Source organism: Fringilla coelebs, assembly GCF_963513975.1.
Source record: "Fringilla coelebs genome assembly, chromosome: 5".
Taxonomy (NCBI): Eukaryota; Metazoa; Chordata; class Aves; order Passeriformes; family Fringillidae; genus Fringilla; species Fringilla coelebs.
The window spans coordinates 22897117-22921981 of NC_140033.1; the positions used below are offsets into that span (position 1 = coordinate 22897117).

The 24865-nt window shown below is 40.3% G+C and overlaps 1 protein-coding gene across 5 annotated transcripts in view; it reads right to left on the reverse strand.

Annotated features, from left to right (window-relative positions):
* CPED1 (cadherin like and PC-esterase domain containing 1) overlaps nucleotides 1-23583 on the reverse strand; it is a 146728-nt gene extending 123145 nt beyond the window's left edge. For 4 of the 5 annotated variants that reach the window (XR_014616151.1, XM_084205572.1, XM_084205570.1 and 1 more), the window contains exons 1-3: nucleotides 23448-23583; nucleotides 22511-22989; nucleotides 9652-9838 (exon numbers count right to left, since the gene is read on the reverse strand). Coding sequence is in view for 4 of the 5 variants with exons in the window: in XM_084205572.1 (XP_084061698.1) it covers nucleotides 9652-9838; nucleotides 22511-22762 (439 nt within the window). In the remaining variant the exon portion in view is untranslated. The remainder of the gene's footprint in view (nucleotides 1-9651; nucleotides 9839-22510; nucleotides 22990-23447) is intronic. The other variant, XM_084205571.1, reaches the window with a different exon arrangement.
* Nucleotides 23584-24865: the final 1282 nt, after the last annotated feature.

Consider the following 24865-nt stretch of genomic DNA (forward strand, 5'->3'; position numbering starts at 1 on the left):
CAAGTAAACAAGAAATGATCTTGTCTTATTTCTCCAATTTACACCAAAAATCCTTCTTCAATAAACAGATCAACTGAGCTGTATTCTCTCAGATCTAAAATAACTGTGGTTCTGCCAGATACATCTTGCATTTACAAAACACAGAACGCTCTGTAAGCTCTCTCTATATATACACTTTTAGTAGTTGCTATAAATTAAAACTGAAAATCCTTTTTATAGCTAAATATTTATTTTTAAAAGCATTACCACGAATGTCAGAAACAAAGTCATTACAATAATCTTGTTATAGAAACACTTTATGACTTGAACAATTTGCTTCAAACTTTCCAAAATGCGTAGCACTCAGCTCCTCTGTGCTTGCCTCCATCAGTGTAGGACTGTATTTTATTTATGTGAGGCATCATTGAGTAAATATGTTAAGACTGTATTTTTTTTAATCCTGCTACCAGCTAAAGTTGCTCAAATCCTAATCCTCCATTACTTTTTAATCCAAATCCCTTCAATATTTTGCCTTTCTGTTTTGAAAAATTGACATTGCTTTGTAAGGAAACATGCCTGCCAAAAATGGTAGAAAGTCATGATATGTGGGGTCTTTCCTTTTTAATCAAAGGTAGGGTGTCACTTTTAGTAATAATTTTCTGTATGAAATATTTTTTTCCAGAAAGCTGAAGGATCTCATAATTAACTTGAAACTGAGAAATAGTTTCAATTTCTGAGAATGTCAGAGGAGCTTCTATTCTCTTTGACATCTGTGAAAACTAGGATTACCTCCAAATGGACAACCTCAGGGGCTGAGTAGTAAAATATTCAATATTACATTAAAAAATCAACTCTGAGAGAGTACAATCAACATCAGAAGGGTAGAATAATCATGAAGAAAAGGTTCCCTTTTGATGCAAGATAAGCCAGTGTAACAACAATACATTGTGTGAAATTTTCAGAAAAATGTTCTAAACTGTGGGTGGCTACTGCACTTGATGTCTGGAGTGGCTTTGGGATGCAGCATTCAAAAGAGCTGTCAGCTGAAAGTGGATGCAGCTGGAGAAAGTTGGAATCTGAACCTAGGAATGGCGTGGGCTGGCTGCAAATTACAATGAAGGCCTACACAGTGTATAAGCTTTTTGCTGCCTGAATCAATAAAAGTCATGGTAGCCAAAGTTAAAAAAAAAAAAATGTTTTTGTTTCAGTGGTATATAATGCCTCTACCTAAAATGGGAGCACAGTGATGAAAGGCAGCAGCACACTTCTCACAGCTGACCAGGGCTCAGAGCCAGTAACTACATGAAAAAGGGTCCACAGCTTCCAGCAGCCAAATCACTGAGCAGTCCTAACCAACAATCCCTTACAGAGAGTGCTCTGGCAGGACGGTGACAGGCTTCTGGCTAGACTGACTGACATTCTCCCAGCACCTACATTACTGGACAATTATCTGACATTTAGGAACAGACATATATATTTATAAACCAGAGTTGCTGCTTGAACTCTATCAGAGCCAAGATTCATTTCTTAAAGAGAAGCATTTTAAAAATACTTTAAAAAGCAAATGTATGCTGTTACCTTCTTATCTGACACACTACAGTTATAAAAAAATTACCTCAAAGGTTTTTACAGGATTTGTATGTTGCTAGCATATTACGAAGCAGCTATACTGATACCTAAATCCCTTGTATTTATTTGATTTCAGTAGCCATGCACATTGCTGCTTTCCTTTGGCAAACGTGTGGATCTTCCTGGACACTGGTGTTTTTCAGATTCTGTTAACATGACATAATTTATTCCAGTAAAGTTTTAATTTTAGCTCACTGTGTAATCAGTGTGTATCATTTTAATTATTGTAATCTCTAAGTCAGCCCCTTAAATACCACTCTCCACTGGACTGTATGTTCTGTTTAAAAAGTAAATAGAACATTCAGAGAAAGATATATTTGGTATATTTAGGACTAAATACTATATTTTGGTTTTACCTGGCAGAGCTCAATGTCCTTATACTTTTGTTATAAACAAATAAAGAATTTCACTTTCTAAATAAAAAGAGTGCATTTGAAACAGAGGATTCAGTACAATCTTACAGAGGGTTTATTTTAGTAATACAAAGAAAAGGTTTGTGTGCTCTTCTACAAAGGATGAACATGTTCTGCTAGTAATTAGGAAGAAGAATACATATTGTTCAGAAAAATATATGATGCATTTAGATTTTCTAACATGAAACCACAGCATCACATTAGAGACCAGAATTCACTTGTGTGTGTCAGAAACTTATGTCTTGTACTGAAACCAATGATGTGTGAGGCATGAGATTAATTGCTAAAAGCAAAACTAAAAAGTGATCAAGATAATGTATGTTTCTGGAATGCATTTCCTCCCCAAAACTAAATGAACTTCCATGTTATGGAAGCAGATTAAATCTGTTACATGCTTGTAACTCAGTATGCTCTGAGGATCACATTCCTACCGATTTAGCTTGTTTAGGAAGCTCCTTGTTTAATAACATACAAAAGTGTTTCTAAAATGTGTGCTTTATTTGTCAAAACTTAGCTCAGGACTCACATGGCATCTATTTTGCATTAGGAAATCAACCAGTTTTGCATACTGTTAGTTATATATTTGTACCAACAGTTAACCAAAAGGATTTTGGGAAGTTACATCTGCAAGAGTTGAATATACATATGTATTTGTATGGTAACCCACAAAATATTTCTGTGGCTAACTGCACCATTATTATTTTGCACAGTATTTTAAATTACTTACTTATGATAGAATGATCTTGTGCTTTTGCTGGCATGCTAGGATCTCCAGTCCTGCTTATTTAACCTTACCTCCACAGGGTTGTTTACACTTTCAGAACCTGATTTCAATTTACTTTAATTTTCTCAGAGACTTTTGTATTTATAAAAGCTGAGCATCTAGTGACCTCTCTATTCCTGACATTTCCTTTACTCTCCACTATGAAAAAGAACAAAAACCCCAGTGTCCCATTTCTGTTCCAAAAAAACTAAACTGCTTCCTTCAGTGGGTTGGTCCTTGTAATTGAAAATGGCAACCAGATGTTTACAGAACACACAAGAAATTTTCCTTGGGGCCTTTAGTCTTTATAATTGTTTGCTAAAGTTAGTAGGATTTCATGGAAACTTGTCTGAGGCTGAAATAAACAGCAAGTAGGGCTCCTCCTAACTGTATTCTGAAAAATTGAAAAAAATAAAAAAAGAAAAAAAGAAAAAAAGAAAAAAAGAAAAAAAAGTTAAAACGAATGTTTCCTACTCCTGTATTTCTAACTCCATAGAAAACTATTCACTAAGGGAGAAAATTTGGTTCTCTTAATACTTATTTTACATGCCATGCCATGAAAAACATCCCTGTTTCACAATACGCTATTTGCCTTCTACTTTCTCAAAGCTCAGCTGGCTATTATCTAAGCACAACTGATTTTTGCTCCCTTCCCTTTTCTCCACTCCCGTCAGGAATATATTCTTACAAATTTTGGGGATTTTGAGAATATTTTGCATTTTAAGAAGATGCTCTAAACTACATATTGTTTGTTCCTCCAAGCTCTGAGTCGCCACAGCTGATTCACACCTGAAATTTCTCAATCTTCTTTAGAAATCATCATTTTCCCTCTTCAGTTTTTTGTCTGCCTGATTTTCTCAAGGCTAGTCATATATTCCAAGAAGTCTGCGAGACCATCTTGTTACCCCACCAGGGGACTCACTACACCCAATAAAATCTCTTTACCTAATATTTCAAAATATCTAAGACTGAATGCTCCACAGCTCCAGGGAATCCATTTGATTACTTCATTAGCTTTAGTCCCAAAACAGATTTCCTAATAACAACTTTGTTGTAGTACATCATGGCCTGATTACTACAGGCATGATGAACAGATTGTTCTTTTTTCCTTGGCAGCAGAATTCATTAACACTTTGCGTTAACAAGCACCTCTGTTCACCCAAACATACCAGCCTTCATACTCACTGAAGAAAGAGCATCACTGTGTCCTCCCGTCTCTAGCACCTTCTCTCATTTTCACTAATTTTGCTGATATGGTATGTCTTGGAAAATGAAAAACCGATGTCTGACAGTCACCAGGCACGGCCCTGGGGGCCTCTGAAACCCATGGCTCTAGTTTATTCTCTGGACTAATTAGCAGCTCTGAGGAAACTGTTACTGGCTGCACTTACCAAGGAGCACTTCTGCAAGTGCTTGCTGCTGGCCAGATGTCAGCAATTAAGCTGATACTTTTCCTATTTAGCCTCTGGCCAAAAGTATGAACAGTGAGGAAAACAGTGAGAAATGATACAATATGCTAAAGGAATAACATAAAGATATACAGCAAAGAGCAAGCATTTAATCCTAGTTCTGACAGTGACTCATACATTTTCTATCCTAGTTTTCTCCACCTCTAACTGATGTGGCAGCATTTTCTGGCCTTGTAACTTTTATCTGCGAAGCAACATGAATTGCGTAATTTTCTTCCACGAAAAATGTAAATTTTCTTTTAAAATCAATTTTTCCAAAGGATACAAAACAAATCAAAATGAAAAACTGACAAAGACTGACTTCAAAAATTGCTTTTGGAGAAAATCAAATGAGAATTTTCCTTCGTCTGTCCCTGTCCCCTGTCCCCCGTCCCCCCCCACCCCCCATCCCCCCAGCTGCTTTTTCAGTCATTCAATATATATAGAGAGAGAACCTTGCAGCTAGCATCACTCAACATCAACACCTGTGCTTGCTCCTGCAGCCTCATGTTCCCTGACATTCCCCAAGCAGCAGCTTTTGCTACAGGGAATGACCACCACTCTGTAAAAAGAAGCAAATAATTCACTACAGAGAGCTAAGAGTGGGGCAGCAGAGGCCTTATATTCCATAATAAATACAATTCCCAAACCACTATTTTACAGCAAAATGAGTTATACCTGAATATATTCATGTGGCTTTATCAGTGAGGGGGTATTTACTCCTTGCTGTAATATGTAGTAGTGCCACTTTAAATACCAAACAGATCTCTTGACCCAAGCACATAAAGAGAAAGGCCAAGATTTGCTCAGATTTGCTCCCATGGGTCTGTTGTCTCAATCATCCCTTCCTGTTGCTGGTGCAGCTCCACCCAAGCACCACTCCCACATCTGCAAAAGGCTAGATCATCCTCATAGTTAGTTGCTGGAACGAGGGCTTAGTTTACACAGCCAAGTATTTAAACATAGTGTGCTCTTTAAATGGCAGAAAACAGGACATAATCCAGTGTATATTGACAATGTCAGAAAATAGGAAATAACTACAGAGCTAATATTCTTTGCAATATATGTAAATTTAAGTGCCTATGTAGTATGTGATCCCTACTTAACGATGTCAGGAAAATGAATAGGACATGAAAATGATGTTGATTTCCATGGAAATTGACAGAAAAGCTAAATATTGACCAAAGCTAAGATGGTTTCAATACTTATCTTATGGAACAATAAATCATACAAAAAAATCCCAACCCACATCAATATTTGTACTGTAGCAATCTTTCTAATGGCATGGCTAAAATTTAATCTTCAATTGATGTCATTCAAACTGCAAAAAGAGTTTAAATACTTAACTGCAGTATTTTAAAAATAGGAAATGACCATGTAAAAGCAATACTATGAAAATGGTTTATGATTCTTTTTTAAAGTCCCTCATTGCAATTGCAAGAGCTTCCACCAAATTACTAACACTCTAAAACAGCAGGGAGCATATAATGTTATGCTGCACTCAGTTTGTCAGGAGCCTGAATACCTGTGCTTTTTTCCATGGCCAAACTCATGGGCTACCATTGAACTTATGCACAATATTTTCTGTTCCAAGAGCTAGTGGTAATGACAGAATTTTGCATGTTATTTCTGAATGAATTAAAATTGACCAGTCAAATTTGTAACATACACACATTTCTTGGAGCACACAATTCTTGGAGCCTGAAGTTTGCTGAGATTTGCATAACTATTAGTAAAGGTGAAGAATTGAGAAATGAAGGAAATGCCTATTATGGGAGGGTCACCAAAGAGTAGTGAGGCAGGCACATTCAGCAAAGGACAGAAAAACTGATGGCTCTGTATGGAAAGATAAAAGTAGTTTATTTATCTTTGAAGAGGTCATCTAGGCAAAGTATGGAATTCAAGAAAGATTCAGGCAGCAGGCAGTAACTAGAGAACGTTATTTTTGGAGGGCAGAAATGCCTAGTAGAGAAACAAATTTCTGAGATAAAACCTTCCTTTTAAAATATGTTGTGAAAATGCTGGCAGGGTAGCACAGAGTCATAGGGACACACACATCCTGTTAATCTTTATTGTGATAACAGAGATGAGAGCTTCTCAAGACTGGAAGAACAGGGAAGAAGGCAGAAGACACTGGAAAATATTTGGCAAGTTCTTCTCTGGTATATCTAAGGGGGCTCTGAAGCCAGGTGGCTCATCCCACTCATCTCTGATAGAGCAACACAGCTCTGTCCTGGGCTGAGGCAAGGAAGCCCAGAGGCTTGTACAGCTCAGTATGGCAAATCTCCCCTGAGAAAGCCTGGAAGTGTAGGGCTTTCTCACTCCTCCTTCTGATCCTTTTATTATTTTCCATGAGATTGTGACACCAATCTCAATCCCCTCCAAGGCTGTGGCAAAGGCTTATCTTGTTCCAGAGGAGAGGAAGGAAGACCAATCACACTACCTGGCCAAACAAATGTGCCATTTGTAGATGTGCTGGCCAATACAACCTGGTACCTTTCTTATCAGCCATTATGATGAGCTGTTTGCTCATCAGCAACTCCTTCTGAACTGCTTACTTCAAAACAGATTTACCACAGATATTTACTGGAGATACTGACCATGTCAAAACAGATTTCCCAAGGTGGTAATCCCAGCACTCTGCAAAATCTGACTGTTCCATCATCTGCTACTAGCACAATTCTAATGCAGTTCCACCTCTCTATCTCCCTTCTGGCAGCAGACTAAGAGACATGTTAAATTTACAGCAAACTGGCTCATTTAGGCAGCTGCAAAAGCAAGTCTCAAAGAGCTCAGGGCAGGCACAGGTATCACCAGTCCATGGAATTTTCCCTCCATGTGGGTTTAATTGCTAAGGAAGGGTGAAAGCACAACTACTTTTTGTTCAAGAAAAGCTGCTTGAAAATTCACTGACAAAGCTATTTTTCAGTGAAAAATTCGGGATTTGAATAATTTATGTTTTACTGCAGAACACATCTGTATGGATTTTTGATAACAAACCCATAAACCAGTCTCTTTGCCATGATTAAAAAAAAAAAGTTTTTTTCTTTTTAGCCAACTGCTTTCCAGTTACCAAAACTCAAAACGGTTTTGGTTGGTTTGTAAGAAGTGAAAAATTTCCACTGAAGAAAACTATTCCCCTGATGTTTCTCTCTGACTGCAATGAACAACACAGTGCTGCAGCCCAGGTGTTGAGGATCTTTCTGGAAGATCAGTGTGCAGAGCTGTCACATTTGGGTTTCAAACAGCAGCAGAACTGGTCCAAATATTCTTAGCAGGCCAGCACAAAAAAAAGTTAGGAATGTTTTGTGGTGAATTTTTTTCCATATATGACTTCAGCTAGAGTCTTGGCTCTCAGCCATTCAAAACAAAAAAATCCTTTCAAATTTAGAGTGAGCTTTGAAGATACATGAGCAAGAAAGACTGCACACAAATAAAAGCACCCGACAGAGCTGCTAAGTAATACCAAGTAATAAGAAATTACTCTTTTTTTAGATTTTTCACAACACTCATACTCTGTGTTTCTCAGTTCATTGCCTATATATTTTTAATTGAGGCCTAAAGGAGCATATCTTTAATGACATTTTAATAAAATATTATACCAAAGCATAGTTCAAAATAACCTTCTCCAAAATAAGGAGTACTATCCCATACAGAAGAGTAAACCCCACCATCTACAGGGGAAGAAAACTAACTTTGAATGTAATTTGCTTAGCTGAAAGAAAATATCATTGGGTTGGTATGTAGACATGCTCTATTACTTATTTCTTGTTTTTAAAACATAACCTTAAAGCTAGACACTTACTTAACAGAGAATAGTTAAAGGCAGATTTATGCTGCCATGAAATGGCAGTAGAGTCTTACTCTTTGCCTTAAGTTGGCAAGCATTTGACTTTTTTACATAATCCAACATCTGCTGGAAGCTGTGGGATGTTTCTGGAAAATACCTGACCTTTTTATTATTTTTTTTATTATTATTACTGGAAAAACACTACAGGAAGTACTGATTCTAGCCTGTAAAGTATAAATATCCACAGTTAAGCTCATTTCTGCAGAGGCAATATTTGGAGTGTAAAAACTGTACTGGAGAACTTCAACCTGAATTCAGCACTGTTGGAAAATCTAGTACAGTCTTTTTTTTTTTTAATAAGTTGCAACTGAGCTTGGCATACCCACTTCCTTGGCCATTTGAAACAAAATTATTTCACAGAGATGGTGCACGTGGTCCCCAGAGATACCAACTTTTCTCTGCAGCCCATCTGACATTAGCAAAGCCTGCAATACATGGGGTGTCTTGTCTCTCTGAGATGCAAAGCACTCAAGGCAAGGAGTGGCTAAAAGGTGACTGCAAAAGTAGATTGAAGTAAGAGTGAGATGAAAACAATTTACTACTTCTTGGTACAGCCTGCCAAAGAAAACCACATGTACCTCATTTTCAAGATAGTTTCTTAGAGAAATTTGAAATTAGTGATGGAATTATGAGCAATTTCAAGCATGCTAAGTAACTAGTTTTTTATCTAAGAAATTATCTGGTTTGGTTAAAACTGAAAGCAAACCTGAGCTCTTTGGTAGCTCCAGAAGTATACTGCAAGCCTGAATGATGCAAAGAGTATACCATTTAGAACAAGAAATATCCAACTACACCATTTTTCTTCTGGCAGAATTGTAGCCTGTGTACTTTTTTCAAAGCCTTCCATTTCCTGAATTGACTTCCAAGACCAGATTGGCATCACAGTTTCAGTTCATACCTATGAGGTGTCCAAAAACACTCAAACATGGTCATCACATATCTGACCGCTGCCCAAGCTTCTCTATCAAGCACAGTGTAACTCTACACAATAAAGCTACAGTCCTTTGTACAAGAGATCAGGATTCTTCAGTAGACTGCTAGAAGTGTGGATCAACTTTCAAGAGAAACTAAGAACCAACAGTAATCTATCCCAGATTCAGCATCAAGTGCAAAATGTACTTGTTCTATATTGTGTTCTTTAACAAACTTACAGAACAGTCAAAACATTACTAGAGGAAAAAAACCTTCACACAAACAAGTTTTCTTTAGGAGAGAAAAGGAAAAGGTAGAAAATGTAGCAGGTATGTGTTTTGTTATGAAACATTCTACTGAAAATTCCTGAATTATATTGATGAAGTTGGCATGAGAAGTCATCAGGAACCAAACTGATCTGATTTAGTTGTCGAGACTATGATGAACTACTCTGCTGCATTTTTTACAGAGGGATATAGCTAATGGAAGAACCACCCAACTGTGGAAAAATATCCACATATCTGAGAAAGGCCAGAATTTGGCTTCTATCTTTTATCAGAGTTTTCATGCTTTATGTTTGTTGAAGAACAGTGGATCAATTCTACATTTAGTGATCACACATTAATTAACATATGAACCAAGTCCAATTATTCTTACTGTGATAAGGGTCCTCATGCCTCAGCTCTTCCAGGAGTCCCCTGTTTTCAAGGACTGTGACTGAATACCCATGTTTTGCCAGGATGCGCTGGCAGAGCTGACGGTCAGTTTCATGGTGAGCAGGAGGTGCATAGAGAATTGCTCTTCTCGTGTGGCTTCCAAAGTACTGGAGAATGGAGGCATCGACCTACAGCAAACACAGTGCAAAGACAATGATGGTAAGATAAGACATTCCTCAGCAGTACAAAACACAGTTGTTTTTCACAAAACGCATCTAGTGACAACAGTGAAAATAGTTCTAGTATTATTGAGAATTTGCTTTATATCAGGAACTGTGGAGCACAAATTCCATTTTGTCTGCCTCTCTATTTTTTCTGTCTTCATTTTGAACTGACACTGTAAAGGTTTGAAAGCTCTGGCTAGGACTCAAGGATCTTTAAACCATGCTCTTCCCTTCGGGGAAACAACTTTTCCTGAAATCTGGGCTGCTCTGGTGAGCTGGTAACAGCAATTGCTATCTGACTTTGTGGCTGTAGTCACCTGAACAGAGAGGCCTTCGGAGGTCCCATGTGAATTGTTTCAAGGAATGTGGGTCCTAGGCACATGGTAAATGCAGGCATGTGAGTTTTGCCATGCAGCATTATTAAGAAAAATAGGAAGAGTACTGGGGTAAAATCAGACATAGGAATCCTAAACACAACTGGAGATTACTGTGCTCTAGAAAGTTAAATGTAACCTTGTCAGTCCTTTATTGCCTTCTTAGTCCAACACTATCTAGCCCATAGGAGGACTGGCAGAGAGACTTGTATATAAGAGCAAGTGGAAAGGTATCTGATGCCCCCAATGAATCTCAAGGAACACTTGGATTATCTACCACTTACTGTCCTCCCATATAGTGCCTAGGGACAATGGCCTCTAGAGAAAACCTTTCCTCTATATCTACCCTGGAGTATGAACTTCTTGAAAGAAAAAAATGGAAAAGAGACCCCAAACACACAAAAACAACATTAATTTCTGAAAGGGCCATCAGATCTTTGGGTAAGAGGGACATTTTATGTCTTAAATAAATGTGGCGGGCTAACTCTGTCTGGAAGCCACGTGCCCACCAAAGCCACCCTACCACTCCCCTTTCCAACTGGACAGAGGGAAGAATACACTGAAAGTCTTGTGGCTAGAGATCAAAATAAGCAGAGATCATTCATTGATTATTGGCACCGACAAAACAGATGCAGCTCGGGGAAATGGATTTGCTAGATAATAAATGGAATTAGAGTAAGATAATCAGAAATAGAACCAATACACCTTTCCCCCACCCCTCCCTTCTTCCCAAGTTCAACTTCCCACCCAAATTCTCTTCCTCCCCCTCAGTGTAGAAGGGGGGCCGGGACTGGGGGCTTGGTCCGTTCATCACACGTTGTCTTTGCTGCTCCTTCCTCCTCAGCAGGAGGACTCTTCACACTCCTGCTCTGCTTCAGTGTGAGCTGCCTCTCATTGGAGACAGTCCTTCATGAACTTCTCCAATATGAGTCCTTCCTACAGGCTGCAATTCTTCAAACAGCTCCAGCGTGGACCTCTTCAACTGGGCCCAGTCCTTCAGGAACAGACTGCTCCAGCATGGGTACTCCATGGCCTGCTGGTGGATCTCTACTCCATTGCAGACCTCTGCAGATTGCAGGGGACAGCCTGCCCTACCACAGTCTTCATCACATTTTGCAGGTGCCTGAAGCACTTCCTCCCCTCTTCCTTCACTGACCTGCTGTTTGCAGAGTTGCTCCTTTCATACATCCTCACTCCTCTCTCTGGTTTGCAGTTTCACAATAGCTTTTGTCCCCTTTTAAAATCTGTTATTCCAGAGTTGCTACCATCATCACTGATGAGCTCAGCCTTGGGCAGAGGCAAGTCCGTCTCAGATCTGGCTGGCATTGACTGTGTGGGACATGGGGGATGGGGAAGCTTCTGGCAGCTTCTCACAGAAGCCACCCTAGTAGCTCCCCCCCCCCCCCCACCAAAAACCTTGCTGTTCAAACCCCAATGAAATAAAGCATAAAAATAGGATGCTCAATGTGGGAATAAAAACACCATTAAAAACCAAGACCTTATTTTGGTGAAATATATTTGTCTTTAGGATTGAAACATACCAGCAGGGATTAAATTCAGGACATCAAATTAGTACTGTGCAAGTTTGTGAATTTCAACCTGACAGTTGTCAGCAGTTTAAAAAGTAAGCTATTTCATAACTCCTAATTTTAGTACACTTATCATTGGAGATAGGAAGCACTACACAAACAAGTCACCACATTTTTTGCACAGTAGACTAGACTAAAAAGAGACAGATGCTTTTATACACATAAATTTCATTCAAGATATATCCAGTTGTTTATAGGCCTGGGATCTAGTGCTAAAGTCACTCTTCTCAGCAGTGCATCCCCTGAGTGTGGGGTGCAGTTTTCCATTGTGCTTGGCTGTAGTGTAAGCTATTCTGCAGCAGTGAAGAGCACAAACTATTTCAGAGCCCTTTGCATTATTGATGAAGGGACCCTGAAAAAATCTCTATACAACACTATCAGAGTCTTCCACATATGCTTGCTAAATACGCAACCCAAAACTAGTTTAGAATCTGAGACATTCAAGTAAAGGTTGATCACTTGCTGGCCAGAGTAAGCACACATAGCACAGGGTGAAGTCATCGGAACTGTGTTAAGTCACCTGTTTGACAGCGTTCCTGACATCCCAGAATTTTTAAAAGCGTTCTCAGATGGCCCTTGCCCACCACAGAAACGTCACTCTTGCCCGCTTCTGCCTTTGCCCCCCCTTCCTCTCCTCTTATCTTCTCTATTTCCTGTTCTCTTGCAGCGCCAGCAGCTGCTGGCAGCCCTTCCTCTCCATTTCCCTCCCTCCCTGTTCCTAAATCCAGCCCTTGTCCCAGCCCCCTCTTGTGCTCTCTCTCCCTTCTCTTCCAGGCATTCTAGCCAAACATTTCGTACTTTCCATTTCACTTGCATTGTGGAAGAAACCCAGAAGATAGAGAGTCCTCTTGCTTTATTTTGCAAGAAAACTCCATTTTCCGTCCCACGTGTGCTGCAGAGGTGAACTGAGGACGCGTGGGGAGTACAGAGGGGCTGCAGACCGGACAGTCTCTGCTCCGGTTCCATTTTTGCTGGCGATTGTGGCTTCTCCCGCTCCCGTCCCTCCCCGCGCCGCCTGGGGCGAGGGTCCTGCCTTGGATGTGGCGCCACTTTGTGTGCCCCCCTCCTCGTTAACAATTACCACAGATCTATTATGCCAGGAAAACACACCTTTCTTCGTGGAAGCAAAGCCTCCCGCAGTGTCACCTCTGAAGTATTTTGTTTCAAACATTAAGAGGCCCTCCCTCAAGCGCCCAGCAATGGCTCCATTCCCCTGCGGCCAGTACTCTAGGGCCAGCATCCTCCTCTGGCACATCTGCCGCAACAGGCCTTGGCCCCGATGCCCCCGGGCCCGAGGGACGAGGCACAGGGGACAGGGACCAGCCAGCCCCGAGGCGTCCCCAGGGGCTCAGCCCGCCTGCCTGCAGAGGGATGTGCCAGGGAAGATCCCGCCTCAGCGTCAGCCTAGATGCGGAAGGCATCTTCCTCAGGTCTCTGGGGAAGGGCTGCAGTGTTTACAACTCTGGTTTGGCAGTGACGAATATTCAACAGAACACTGATAGCAGCATAGGAGAGGGAAAAAAAAAAAAAAAAAAAAAAGCAGAGGAAGTTCAGGGTTCAGGCAGTGGCAGTGACCTGGGTCATTTCCACAAAACACAAAGGAAATGGCCCGGAGCGGCTCCGCGGGGCCCACGCAGCCTCCGGCTCCCACCGGGCGCCGTCCCCGGGCGGGGTGATCAGAGGGCTTCGACAGCCCTGACAGACAGGGCACAGCACCGGCTTCTCAGGGGGCTTTCCTCTCTCCGGAGACACGCAGAAGCCGCCGGGGCAGCTGCAGTCCGAAGCCTCCTGCCGCAGTGCTGGGAGGGACCGAGCAGGGACACACACCCACTGGGCCCCAGCCCCCGGCCGCCGCACGGGCGCTGGCTACCGGCGCTGGCTACCGGCGCCCGGGTACAGGCACTGGGTACAGGCACTGGGTACCGGCACTTGGTACAGGCTGTGGGTACAAGCACTGGGTACCGGCGCTGGGTAAAGGCACTGGGTACAGGCACTGGGTACAGGCTGTGGGTACAGGCACTGGGTACAGGCACTGGGTACAGGCACTTGGTACAGGCTGTGGGTACAAGCACTGGGTGCCGGCGCTGGGTACAGGCACTGGGTACAGGCACTGGGTACAGGCACTGGGTACTGGCACTGGGTACAGGCACTTGGTACAGGCACTGGGTACTGGCACTGGGTACAGGCACTGGGTACAGGCTGTGGGTACAAGCACTGGATACCAGCGCTGGGTAAAGGCACTGGGTACAGGCGCTGGGTACAGGCACTGGGTACTGGCACTGGGTACCGGCCCTGGGTACAGGCACTTGGTACAGGCGCTGGCCACAGACACTTTTATCCACCAGCCTCCCGAAGAGCCGCAACAGCATCTCTGAGACACAGAAGCAATTCAGCAGCCTAAATTTAACAGCTTGACCTGATGTCTAATCTGGTACTATTTAATAATATGAAGTATCTCCACACCTTTTAGGGTACTTGCTTGAGGTCCATGCTTAGTGTTGCCAAATTTATTTTCTCTGCCCTGTCCTTTCATAGCTATTTGCAGTCCAGGTTATATATGCAATGTGTCCTCTCTGTTTGTTTAGCAAGCCAGAGCAGTGTAGGGTGGGTTGTCAGCTACACACATTTTTTATTTTTTTTTTAAATCTGGCCAACTGCATACTTGTAGCAAGTGGTTCCATACTTTTTTCCAAAGCTTTATACAAGATGCCTTGCATCACTGGACATGCTGATCTAGTTACTACTAGATGTTTTTCAGAATTTCAAATATTATACCAGTAACAGTCATGTTTATATATTTAAAGAGTCTGCTGGTTTTCATAAAATGTTTCTCAATCATAAAAATGAGGTCTGGGCAGAGAGTTAGTACAAGAGAAGCAGTGTACAATAGATGAAAATAAGCTGTTCACATATTTCCACGTTTTATGGTTCTGATTTTTTTGGCATTGCTATGATTTTAACGTGCAACAGACTCAGACAAACAAAAAAAATGGATCCATAGCATTTTAAAAATTTGAGAATAATTGCTAAATGGTCAAATGTTCCCATGTCCCGACAATTTTTTTAGCTCTTCCTCAGTTTGAAGACTCAGACTATTTTTTAGGAGGTCAGTTTATTACAGATTCAATGTATCTGACATGAAAGGGATTGGTAAGAACATCTGCATCCCATGTCATGCCTAGAAAATGGTGTGTTTGTCTCCACAGAAATTAATGAGGCTTTACAGCAAGGCTGAGATTTCCCATGTGATTTTGGATGAGACCTATGTCAGCTTTGACATGATATATGTGCTCTTACAGCTTACAAAATATTGCACTTAGCTGAGTCACTGACCTCATTTTAGGGCAATTGGCTGTTACAGAGATGATGCACAGCCTTTTAACAACTGGTCCAAACAAACCAGAATGGGCTGTAAAGTAAATAACAATGCATAAAAATGGATTTTGTAATTTTGTTTTCGCTTTACAGAATAACATGAAAACCACAAAAGAAAACAAATTGAGCTCCATTAAAATTTATTAAAGATTTTTTTAAAAATTGTATCAAATGTATACTCCTTTGATGTCTTAACAAACAAGATAAAAGGCCCGGTTTATACAATATAAAAGCTGAAGAATTATGTAACCATCTTTTTGGAACTAATAATAGACATCCATTTTCAGAGTTGCAATTCTTAGTTCAGTCTGTCTGCAACTTTCAGGGAGCTGTGAAGTTCTCTATTAAAAAGAAAATGTTTTGACATTTCCCTTGAAACTGGTATATCCAATTCTAGGTTATGAATGTATTAGGATATAATTGATTCTACTAGTCTCTGAAGCTTTTCTCTATTGTACAGAATATCTGCCTTGTTCCAAAAATCTAGAATTTGGTCAGTAACTGAATCTTACGATGTATAATTACTGTTTTTGTTTTGGCCAAGAAGAAAATAGTGAAGATATTTCAAGTTGAAGAGAGCAAAACAGTTCCTTGGCAGCTCTTTCAAATTCCAAGAATATTACATAATTCCATAAATATTGATGCATTGTCTATGCCTGGAAAAGAAGCAAATATACAGTTTGAACTGTTGCCATAGAATTTCACTGACCATCACTTCAACTGCAGAAACAAAATTCTCCATCCTAACATAATGGCCTTACTCATGTCAGCCTAAGTTTCTCTCAGGAAAGAACTCAAAATCTCTGAATCATGTTTTCAGCTACCCAGTTCTGGTGTCATTAGTCCCACATTAGCTTGTGTAGATTACAAGCAGCCACTTTTCACACTGAGCTAGCCAAGACTGTCAGAGACTTGATCCAGTAGCCTCAAATAACTTGACTGCAGCTTACTTTAACCCCACTTTTTCCTGCAGGTACTGAGCAGCTGCAAAAGAGATGTATGAGCCATTGTGCAAACCAAAAAGCCTTTGCATGAAAGCAGAGTGCAACAAAAATATCACAAAGGAAAACGGGCCTTATAAAAACAAGGCCAGTACTATTAGCAATATTCACTGGCAGTGAACAGCCTAAATTCCCATTTAGGTAGCAAAGGAGGTCAGCATCTACTTTTGCTACTAAATACCACCTAGCAGAACATTACAAAAAATGCATATATGGGACTCACAGAAAATACTGCACTATTATTGAACAGCATCAACAAGAAGAGTGATAATAAAAACTTAGCATGTGGTTTTAATGCCCCAAGCCACTCATTTATGGGACTATGCAGATGTTTATTAGCTCCAAATGTGGCTTCTAAATTCCTTTTTGTGTTTGCATACTAGTTCATAGAAATAGTAAATTGTTCATACTACCATTATATTTAAAAGTGTGCATAGCTGCTGTATCAAGAAGTAAGAGAGAAGATAATTTCCTGTTTCACTTTCTGGAGGATATTTAAATGTGTTTGCATTATGTTCCGTTGAATTTCCTAATCAAAAACGACTGGGTTCTAGAATGAAATGGCTGGAATGTAATTCTGCTTTGAATTGTTTGTTGGATAAATACAGAACAAGCAATTAGATTATTGGCATTACTTTGATGGCTGTCTTCTGATGATATTTTAAATCCAAGAGCAACACTGGAGTTATTTTGTACAGTCATCACCAACACTCTGAGCAGTAAGTACAGAGCTATTTTATCAAAATGCTTTTTGCTTTATGCCTGCACGTAGTTCATGTTACCAACCTATCTTGAGAACAATGAGCCAATCCAACCACTTACCAAAACACCTCATTTTGGAGGAAGTTGCAGTGAAGTACAGGAGTGACATTCTGCCTCCATTTGCTCCTCATGTGTCCTTCTCAAAGTTCCCTTCCTACAAAGCCTCCACCCTGCCCTGTTTTTCCTGACTGCTACCACAATAGCCTTGCCCGTTATCACCAGAATATCTCTAGCTATCTGCTCAGTAAAAATAGTTGTTTCCTTAGTGCTGTTTCATTTTACATTACAAAAGGGGAAAAGAAATGTCCTTCTTTCATAGGGGCAATGTGAATATGGTATAATTCCAGGGAAATCAGTCGCTGACCCCGTACCCTCCTATGTTGATTGCTTGCTAGTTGCAACAGGTTTCATACTAGCCAAGTTCTTTGTTCTTTTGTGAAAAGTTCTCATTCCCCTACTTATCCTATAAAATAGCTTTTAAGTTAAATGTATTTAAAAATGTATAAAACCTTTAAAATGGATCAAACCTTATTATGCATAATGCAATCTTTTCTATCCAGAGCTCTCACCACACTCCATTCTGCATAATAGCAAAAATCATCTCTTCTCATTCTATCATCCAGCTTCAATTCTCCTTTTTCAGATATTTACATTTCAAAAGTTCTCATTAGCTTTGTCTTCTTTTCTTTCCACTTCCATTCTCATCTCCCTCTCTCTTCCCTTGCACAAATTCAACCATCTCTGTACACAATCTGTTCTGTACTTTCTGAGGTTACTGTTACTTTGCAGCTGTAGTTCCCTACTCTCCTACATCTGCTTCCTTTCCCCACGCCTTCTTCCCTAACAGCCTTTGCTCCTATCTCTTTGTTGCCTGCTTATTCTGTCTGAAGTGGGCATATTCCATAAAAAAAAATATCAATAGAAAAGGAGATGTGTCTTTAGAGGATGAAATTCACTAGAATTGTTTTTAATGTCTGCATTACTTCATGATGAGTTTTGCATTAGACACAGTCTGATTTCCATTGACTATGAAGTCCACCTTTTTGCCTCTGACAGAGTAGAGCACTCAAGTAAAGAGAGGATAATTCCACTCTGGATGTCCAGTGTTCTAATGTTCTAGTAACATTTTCTCAGCTTTTCAGTAATTTCACTGTCAATTTGCAAATATAGATGACTGGCCCAGTAACCTATGGAAGATGTTCAACCGGATCGTCCTCTAAACGTTGGTTAAGACTAAACCATGATGTTTCCCTTTTTTCCCCCTTTTTTTTCTAGATAGTATCTTTCAGATATGGCTACATCAAGCTATCATTATCTTGAATCTTTCATACTGTCCACTCCTAGGAAATTATATCCTATCCTGTTTGTTCAGAATGAAGCCATAAAAAGCCTTTTTTTATCCTTGCTGTTAGCTCACTTCAATATAGTTCCTCTTTGAGATACACCTTTTACACAAAACCTAAGTGGCAGATTCAGGGCCTTGAAAGGAAGACACCTTTTTTTTTTTTTTTTTTTTTTTTTTTGACACACCTGTGGTATTTAATTTATTTGGATGCCAGCCTAACCCACTCATCAAGTTCTCATATAATCAGCTGTGGATCTTCTCTATTTTCTTGTTCTCAGCTGGCCTAAATGGCCAGGGGATGTGAAGCAAAAGTCTGGTGAGTATCCATTAATCTCCTTCAGAACCCAATTTAAAGTGGGCATTTGTTTGTTTGTTTTTTGTTTAAATACATTCACAATGGCTGGAAAGCTAGTATGCCCAAAAAAAGTGCCTATCACGGGAGTAATAACTATAAAAGGTGATTAATAATTCCCTCCTCCTTTTTCTCCATCTGTGGAAGAAAGAAAAGAAAGAATCTTGCTTTCCAGGACCAAACAGAAGTTCCCATTGCCAGTATGGTGAACCAGGCTCACAATCTGAGCCTGGATGTAAAGCTGAATGGCTTGGGAATTGGACCTTTTAAGAAAAAAAGGAAAAGTGTTTTTGGGTCTTCTCTGACTGGGAAGGCAACACAACACCAGGTATCTGCCCTCCTAAAAGCAGTAGAGTCTAAATTCCTTCTACCCAGCAGAGGTACACCATCTACCTGGGCAAAATTACTTGTGTGCAGACACATCTAAATTGCCTTTGGCTGAATTAATTGTGTGAGTGGAAGCACAGCTAGCCAGATAATTAGCTCTTCTCAAAACTGGCCAAGAAGCAGAGTTAAATTACTTAAGATAATCGTAACAGTGTAAGAGCTGGCTGGCTGGTACCAAAAGTATTTCTGGCACAATACCGTGCCAGGAAAACCACACAGAGAGCTTGTATGGGCTTTTCTTTTTTTTTTTGTGTTGGTACCTATTCCAGTTTTGATGCTACAGCACCAGCTCTTCTCCCTACTATATATATTCACAAATATTTCATAATTCCTGCCCTGCTAAACCTGTAAACAGCTTTCTGCTAGATGTGATATCACTCTCTACTGCCTTTAATGCTAGAGAATCAGAAATAAGCCTTCTATTTTTCATGCTTCAGATATTAACATTTAATTTTGTACTAGAAAATCTTGACCTCTGTTGCTGTGAATTTAAAGCTTCAGGACAAGATCTCAGTCAGCTTTTAAAACTCTGTGATACCAGAGAGAGGAGTACTATGAGCTCTGCCTGGCTTTCCAGGCTATGAATGAAATCTGTATTTTTTGCAAATTAAAAAAGACAGCTTGCACTGTGTGCTCAACTAAAAGGGCTCCATCCCAGAGCATGCTGGATGACACATTTACAGATGTAATTGACAATGTCCATCCCCATGCTTCTTCCACACTTGTCCGTAACTCTCCAACATGAGGCGAAAGTTGATATCAGAAATCAACAGATATCAGAAACTGGCAAAGCTGGACTTTTCCTAAGATCTCTTCCTTTGCTTCCAACAGAAAAGATGCCAGAGTTTTGTTTTTTTTTGGTTTGTTTTTTTTTTTTTTGTTCTTGTTTGGTTTGATTTGGGGGGGGGGGGGGGGTTTGAGTTCTATAGTTCTATGCATACTCTGAATGAAGAAATCATTAGATTTTGGAAGGGGATTTTCCCCTGTAATAACAATCAGAACCAAATTCTCACAACAGGCTCACAGTACTGGATGTTTTTCTGAAAGAAGCAAGAACAAAACCTGCCCCTACAAAGAAGAAAATCTGCAGTGTGATATGCTATCACTCAAAACCCCTAAAGACTATGTGCTACCTAAAAAATACTATCTCCAGCAGGGTCTTATTTTCCTTAAAATTTATTCATGAACTTTGATTTCATAAGATATGCTGCAGTGTTTGCTTTAAGTCACTGTTTAACTGTATAATAGATTCTTTTTAATGCATTTAAATTTTCTTGCTGGACTATTTATTGAATAAGAATATATGCATATTAATAGTGAATTACAGATGTGAATAACTATATTTTAAAGTATTTTTCCAGGTTCATACATGAAGATTTTAACCAGAGCTTTAATGAAAAGTTGTTTCCAAACTAGCTCCCGTCAGTGGGCACGTGACTATAAAATAAAACAGTGTAAAGTTTCAACAGTGACATCTGTCTTAGATGTTACTGAGTGCCCAATAAAATCAAGCCAGATAACAGTTCAGCTATTTGAATAAGCAGTGGATGAAAACACACAGTTCAAGAACACACTTTCAAAGCAAAGTGGTAGAGATTTTTGATGAGGTTTGTCTTTTCTGTTCTCTGAGATTATTGTTCAGCCCACACAACCAGCAGAGAAAGTTGGGAAACAGAGAGCAGCTTAGAGTAACATCCCAACATGTGCAAGACATTTTGCTCATCATGCTCTAGAGGAAGAATTCAAGACAAACAGGGAGCCTGCTACGGGTGGTCTTAAGAGCTTGAAAAGGAATGTGTTAAGGTAGCACAGCCCTGGAAAACACATCTCTAAGGGTTAACATACAACATCTGTACTACAGGTCCAGCATGTGCATGTCATAGTCACATTCAACCACGTATGCTGGAGAGGAGTAAGTACAGCATGTTGTAAACACAAAAGCGTTCTTCTCATTTCAATTGGCCACCACACCAACGTGGGTGTCAATCTGCACTTTTTCTCAGGCAATTTGCAAAAGAAGACACTGCAGATATTTTCAGCCAAGCAGCACACTATCAAAACTTTGCCATTATTTCACCAGTTCTCGCAGGCATTAAGTAGCCCAAGGAGTGAAATGCTCTTTGCCATTACAACAGCAATGAGTAACAAGGAATGGACTGTTTCTATAGATGTAACACAATGCAACCTGCATGTCAGCTGTCCCTATTTCCATTTAAGCTGTAATTATTTATTTCATATTGCAGATTAGATCTGAATCTGGATACCTTGTATACTAAAAGGTCATTAAAATATAAAATTACGACAAATGCAGCATGTGCTGTAAAAAAACATCCAGTGTTTTAAGAGTTAAGGTTAAAGAGCTCATGCCACAGTTATTCCCCATATCTGTTTTTGGTTGTTGCAGAAGATGCACTTTACAGCTGCTCTCCTAAAATCAATATTGCTGACCTTTTAGACTATGAACTCCATCTAATCAAAGCAGCAGCCTGGTACTTTTTATCTTTAATTTTTATTTTTTTTAATATATTTGAACTGTTTTATGTAGTTGCTGTCCATAATTTGTGAGATCACAAATGTTTTATAATTCTGCTAAAGCTGTATAGAAAATGTTAGCATAATGGTAATTTCACAGTGTGCTATCTGCTGTACCATTTGCAGTTCTTCTGTAGGACTGAAGGAAACCTGAAACATTTGTGCTAGTGCTGATCACAGATTCCAGAGTAAAAATAACTACCTCAGTCTGGAGACCATTTAACAAACTACATTTTCCAACAAAAATAACAGCGTCTCCATTTGTTAGGTTTTAACACCCATCCTAGGAACCTTATACAAAATAAACATGAAGTCAGGTGACCTGTGGGCAAAGTAAAATTGGTGAGGCAGAGATTCCAAAGTATACAGTGTGATTTGAAAATGTTCTTTTATTTCTCAAATACAGTTTTGCATTTGAGATACTGAATTTAACTTTTATTTCTCAAATACAGTTAAATCCAGCTTCTCAGCAGAATCCCAGAAAAGTTCAGAGCTGACGAGCAGATAACTTTAACACAAGGCAGCTGCAGTCCCTGTGCCCATTAACAACCTCAGTCACTTCCACGAAACCCCACTGGCTCCTGATTTACGTGCCTGTACTGTAAAGCCTCTAAACCAATTCCCAAAGCCAAAATAAAGCATGGTCTGTGCAGCAAACTGAAATCTTCGTGGAGTCACAGAGCAATGCCATATTTCAGTTGAAGATTTTAGGATTCCTGTGTTAATAACAGCACACTGAGGAGCTGGTAATGGGAATGTGCTTGTGCATATGCTGCTGTCATTAGATCACCCATTTGTTTGTATACAGATCCCAGACTTCCAAGCTCAGGCTAATTTTAGCTGGACTCAGATGATCTGCCAGACTTGCTATCCCTCGCTTTGCTAATTATTGCTCAGCACTCTGCTCCAGCTGACTTACCTTTTTCACTGTCTCTGAATTGCTGCCAGGGAGGAAGCAGTGAATGGTGCTTGGGGAGACCTCCTTGTATCTTCCTCGCTGTGTTTTAGTCAGTTTGTTGGGTGCAATCTCGTTAACAACTGCTGAAAGGATGCTGCTGGTCATGAGAGGAGTCAGGGTCTGGCAGAACAGACAGAGGGCCACCACTAAGGCCAGAAGGAAGGGACGAGGGCGACAAAGCCTGCGGCATCTGGGGACTTGCCCACACACCATGGCCTCTTCGCCGACCTCACTTTGCCCTTTGCAACATTGCAGATGCAGTCCAAGTAGCCACCTCTTGCCAGGGTAAAAAACGTCAGAGGCACACTTTCCCCAAAGCTGGCACGAATTTTCCCATTTCTGCTGCTGAGTGTTTTCCTGGTGCCAGGCAAGAAGTCACAAGTTCCAGAGGAGCAGAGGTTTGGGAAAGAAACACCTTCCCATGGAGTTACTGGAACAACCTGCGAAAAAACAACAAGTGAGCAGCAGCAAACAGCAGCACAACATGAGGTGGAGAGCTCTTCCATTCCATGCTCTCAGGAAAACAAACCTGCCAGCACACAGGTGAGGAGCAGAAATCTTCACCCCCTTTGCAAAAGGAACTACTTACTCAGCCAGACAATAGTATTCAAGAAAGCAAGAGGTTAAAGCTTAACATGTCCTGTCCACAGCTGAAAAAAGTAAGAGAGTGTACCAACTTTGTGAACAATCGTTTGCTGTTTTGTCTCTCTTGCATTCTCAATTCCCACTTTGTTTTTACAGTTTCCTTCATTCCAGTCCTTTTAAATTTCCTTCTTCCTGTTAAAAGGCACAGCTTTCTCTCTAAAAGTGATAATTTATCTGAAAACTGACAGACTATGAAGATTTTAATTTGCATTTGTTTTGTCCAGAATGCAAGTTCAAAGTTAGGTTTACTTACTTGGTTCTTACCCTGTTTGAAGTTTTCCGTTCTCCTCTAATGGGCTGCTGATTAAAACCACTTGGAACAACCCTGGCTCATGATCCCAGCTCGTCTCACACACTCAGGAGGCAGGCACACGCACATAACACACACCATCTGAAGCCAGTTGGACCACAGACTTCATATAAATAAGGGCTGGACTGCTCAGTGGGTGGAGCTAAACTGGCTCTGCTCGGAGCAGGCACAGGATTTGGAGACACAGCCTGAAGTCTGGATGGGGAACGAGAGGTGTCCTTGCTCACCCTGCATGACTCAAAGCCACCCTCACTGCAATTTTTAGAAAACTGCTGTTACAGTGATTAGCCTAATTGAAACAATATTAATACCTTCCAGGGAGAAGAATTTGCAGTGTTTTAATCCAGATTAACAAAAAATGTTGTAAACTAAGCAGATTTACTTGGACATAAGCATCACTGACAAAGCAGTTGTCAGTGATTTTCCGTAGTAGATATACTATCTCATAGCAGAATATAAATAAAACTTCTTGCTGATGTAAAAGAGGGAGAGAAAGGAGGGTGGACAAAAATACACTGATGAAAGCGCTTAGTATCTAAGCCAGAGAAGGTCTTAGTTACTACTTCCCCCTACTGACACAGGACAGGGACGAGACAGATGGGAACAGTTCACAAGCTATTATATTTATAGATGAGAACTTCTAATATAATCAAGTTCTTTTAGCTAAAAATACCTGTTTATAAGTAATCTATTTTATCTTCCATGCTTATTTAATGATTTTTGAAAAGACAGTTCTTCCTACAATGCCTCATATATACAAAATGAATGTTGTTACAATAACTTTGAGCCAATCTACACAGTTTGGCAGCTGCAGCAGCACTACCAAATTAGAGGCCTATAAACAGCAAGGAAGGGTAGACTATATTATTTTTTGAAGTGCTGATTTTTTTTCAGCTTTAAAATTCCTTTTTTCCTCCCAAACAAAACCTATCAGTTTGCAGACAAAGAAAAATGCCATCAAAGTGATTGAATACCTCATGCAGGACCTCAGTGGTCACACACACTGCATTTGAGTTTTATGTCTGGGATTTTAGTTGCCTAAATTAGACTCCTGAGTTATCCTGAGCAAGAAGAGACTACTCCAATTGCATGTACTCTGCTGTGATAGATTGCTTATAAGCCACAGAAGAGGTCCCATCTTTGCTCTCTGGAGATACGCTGCTTGTGCTCCCTCCTTCCCAGCATACCAGTTCACGTCCTCAGGCCCTGCTCCAGACAGCCTGTGCTGCAAAACCTCTAGCTAGCCAACAATTCTGGCTAGAGGATGTCAGAAAACCACGGTACCCTGCAGCTATCTGTGGGGTAGGTCTCTTCCATCCAATGGAGAGGGATGCTCAGGGAGCTGGTACACTGAGGAGGAT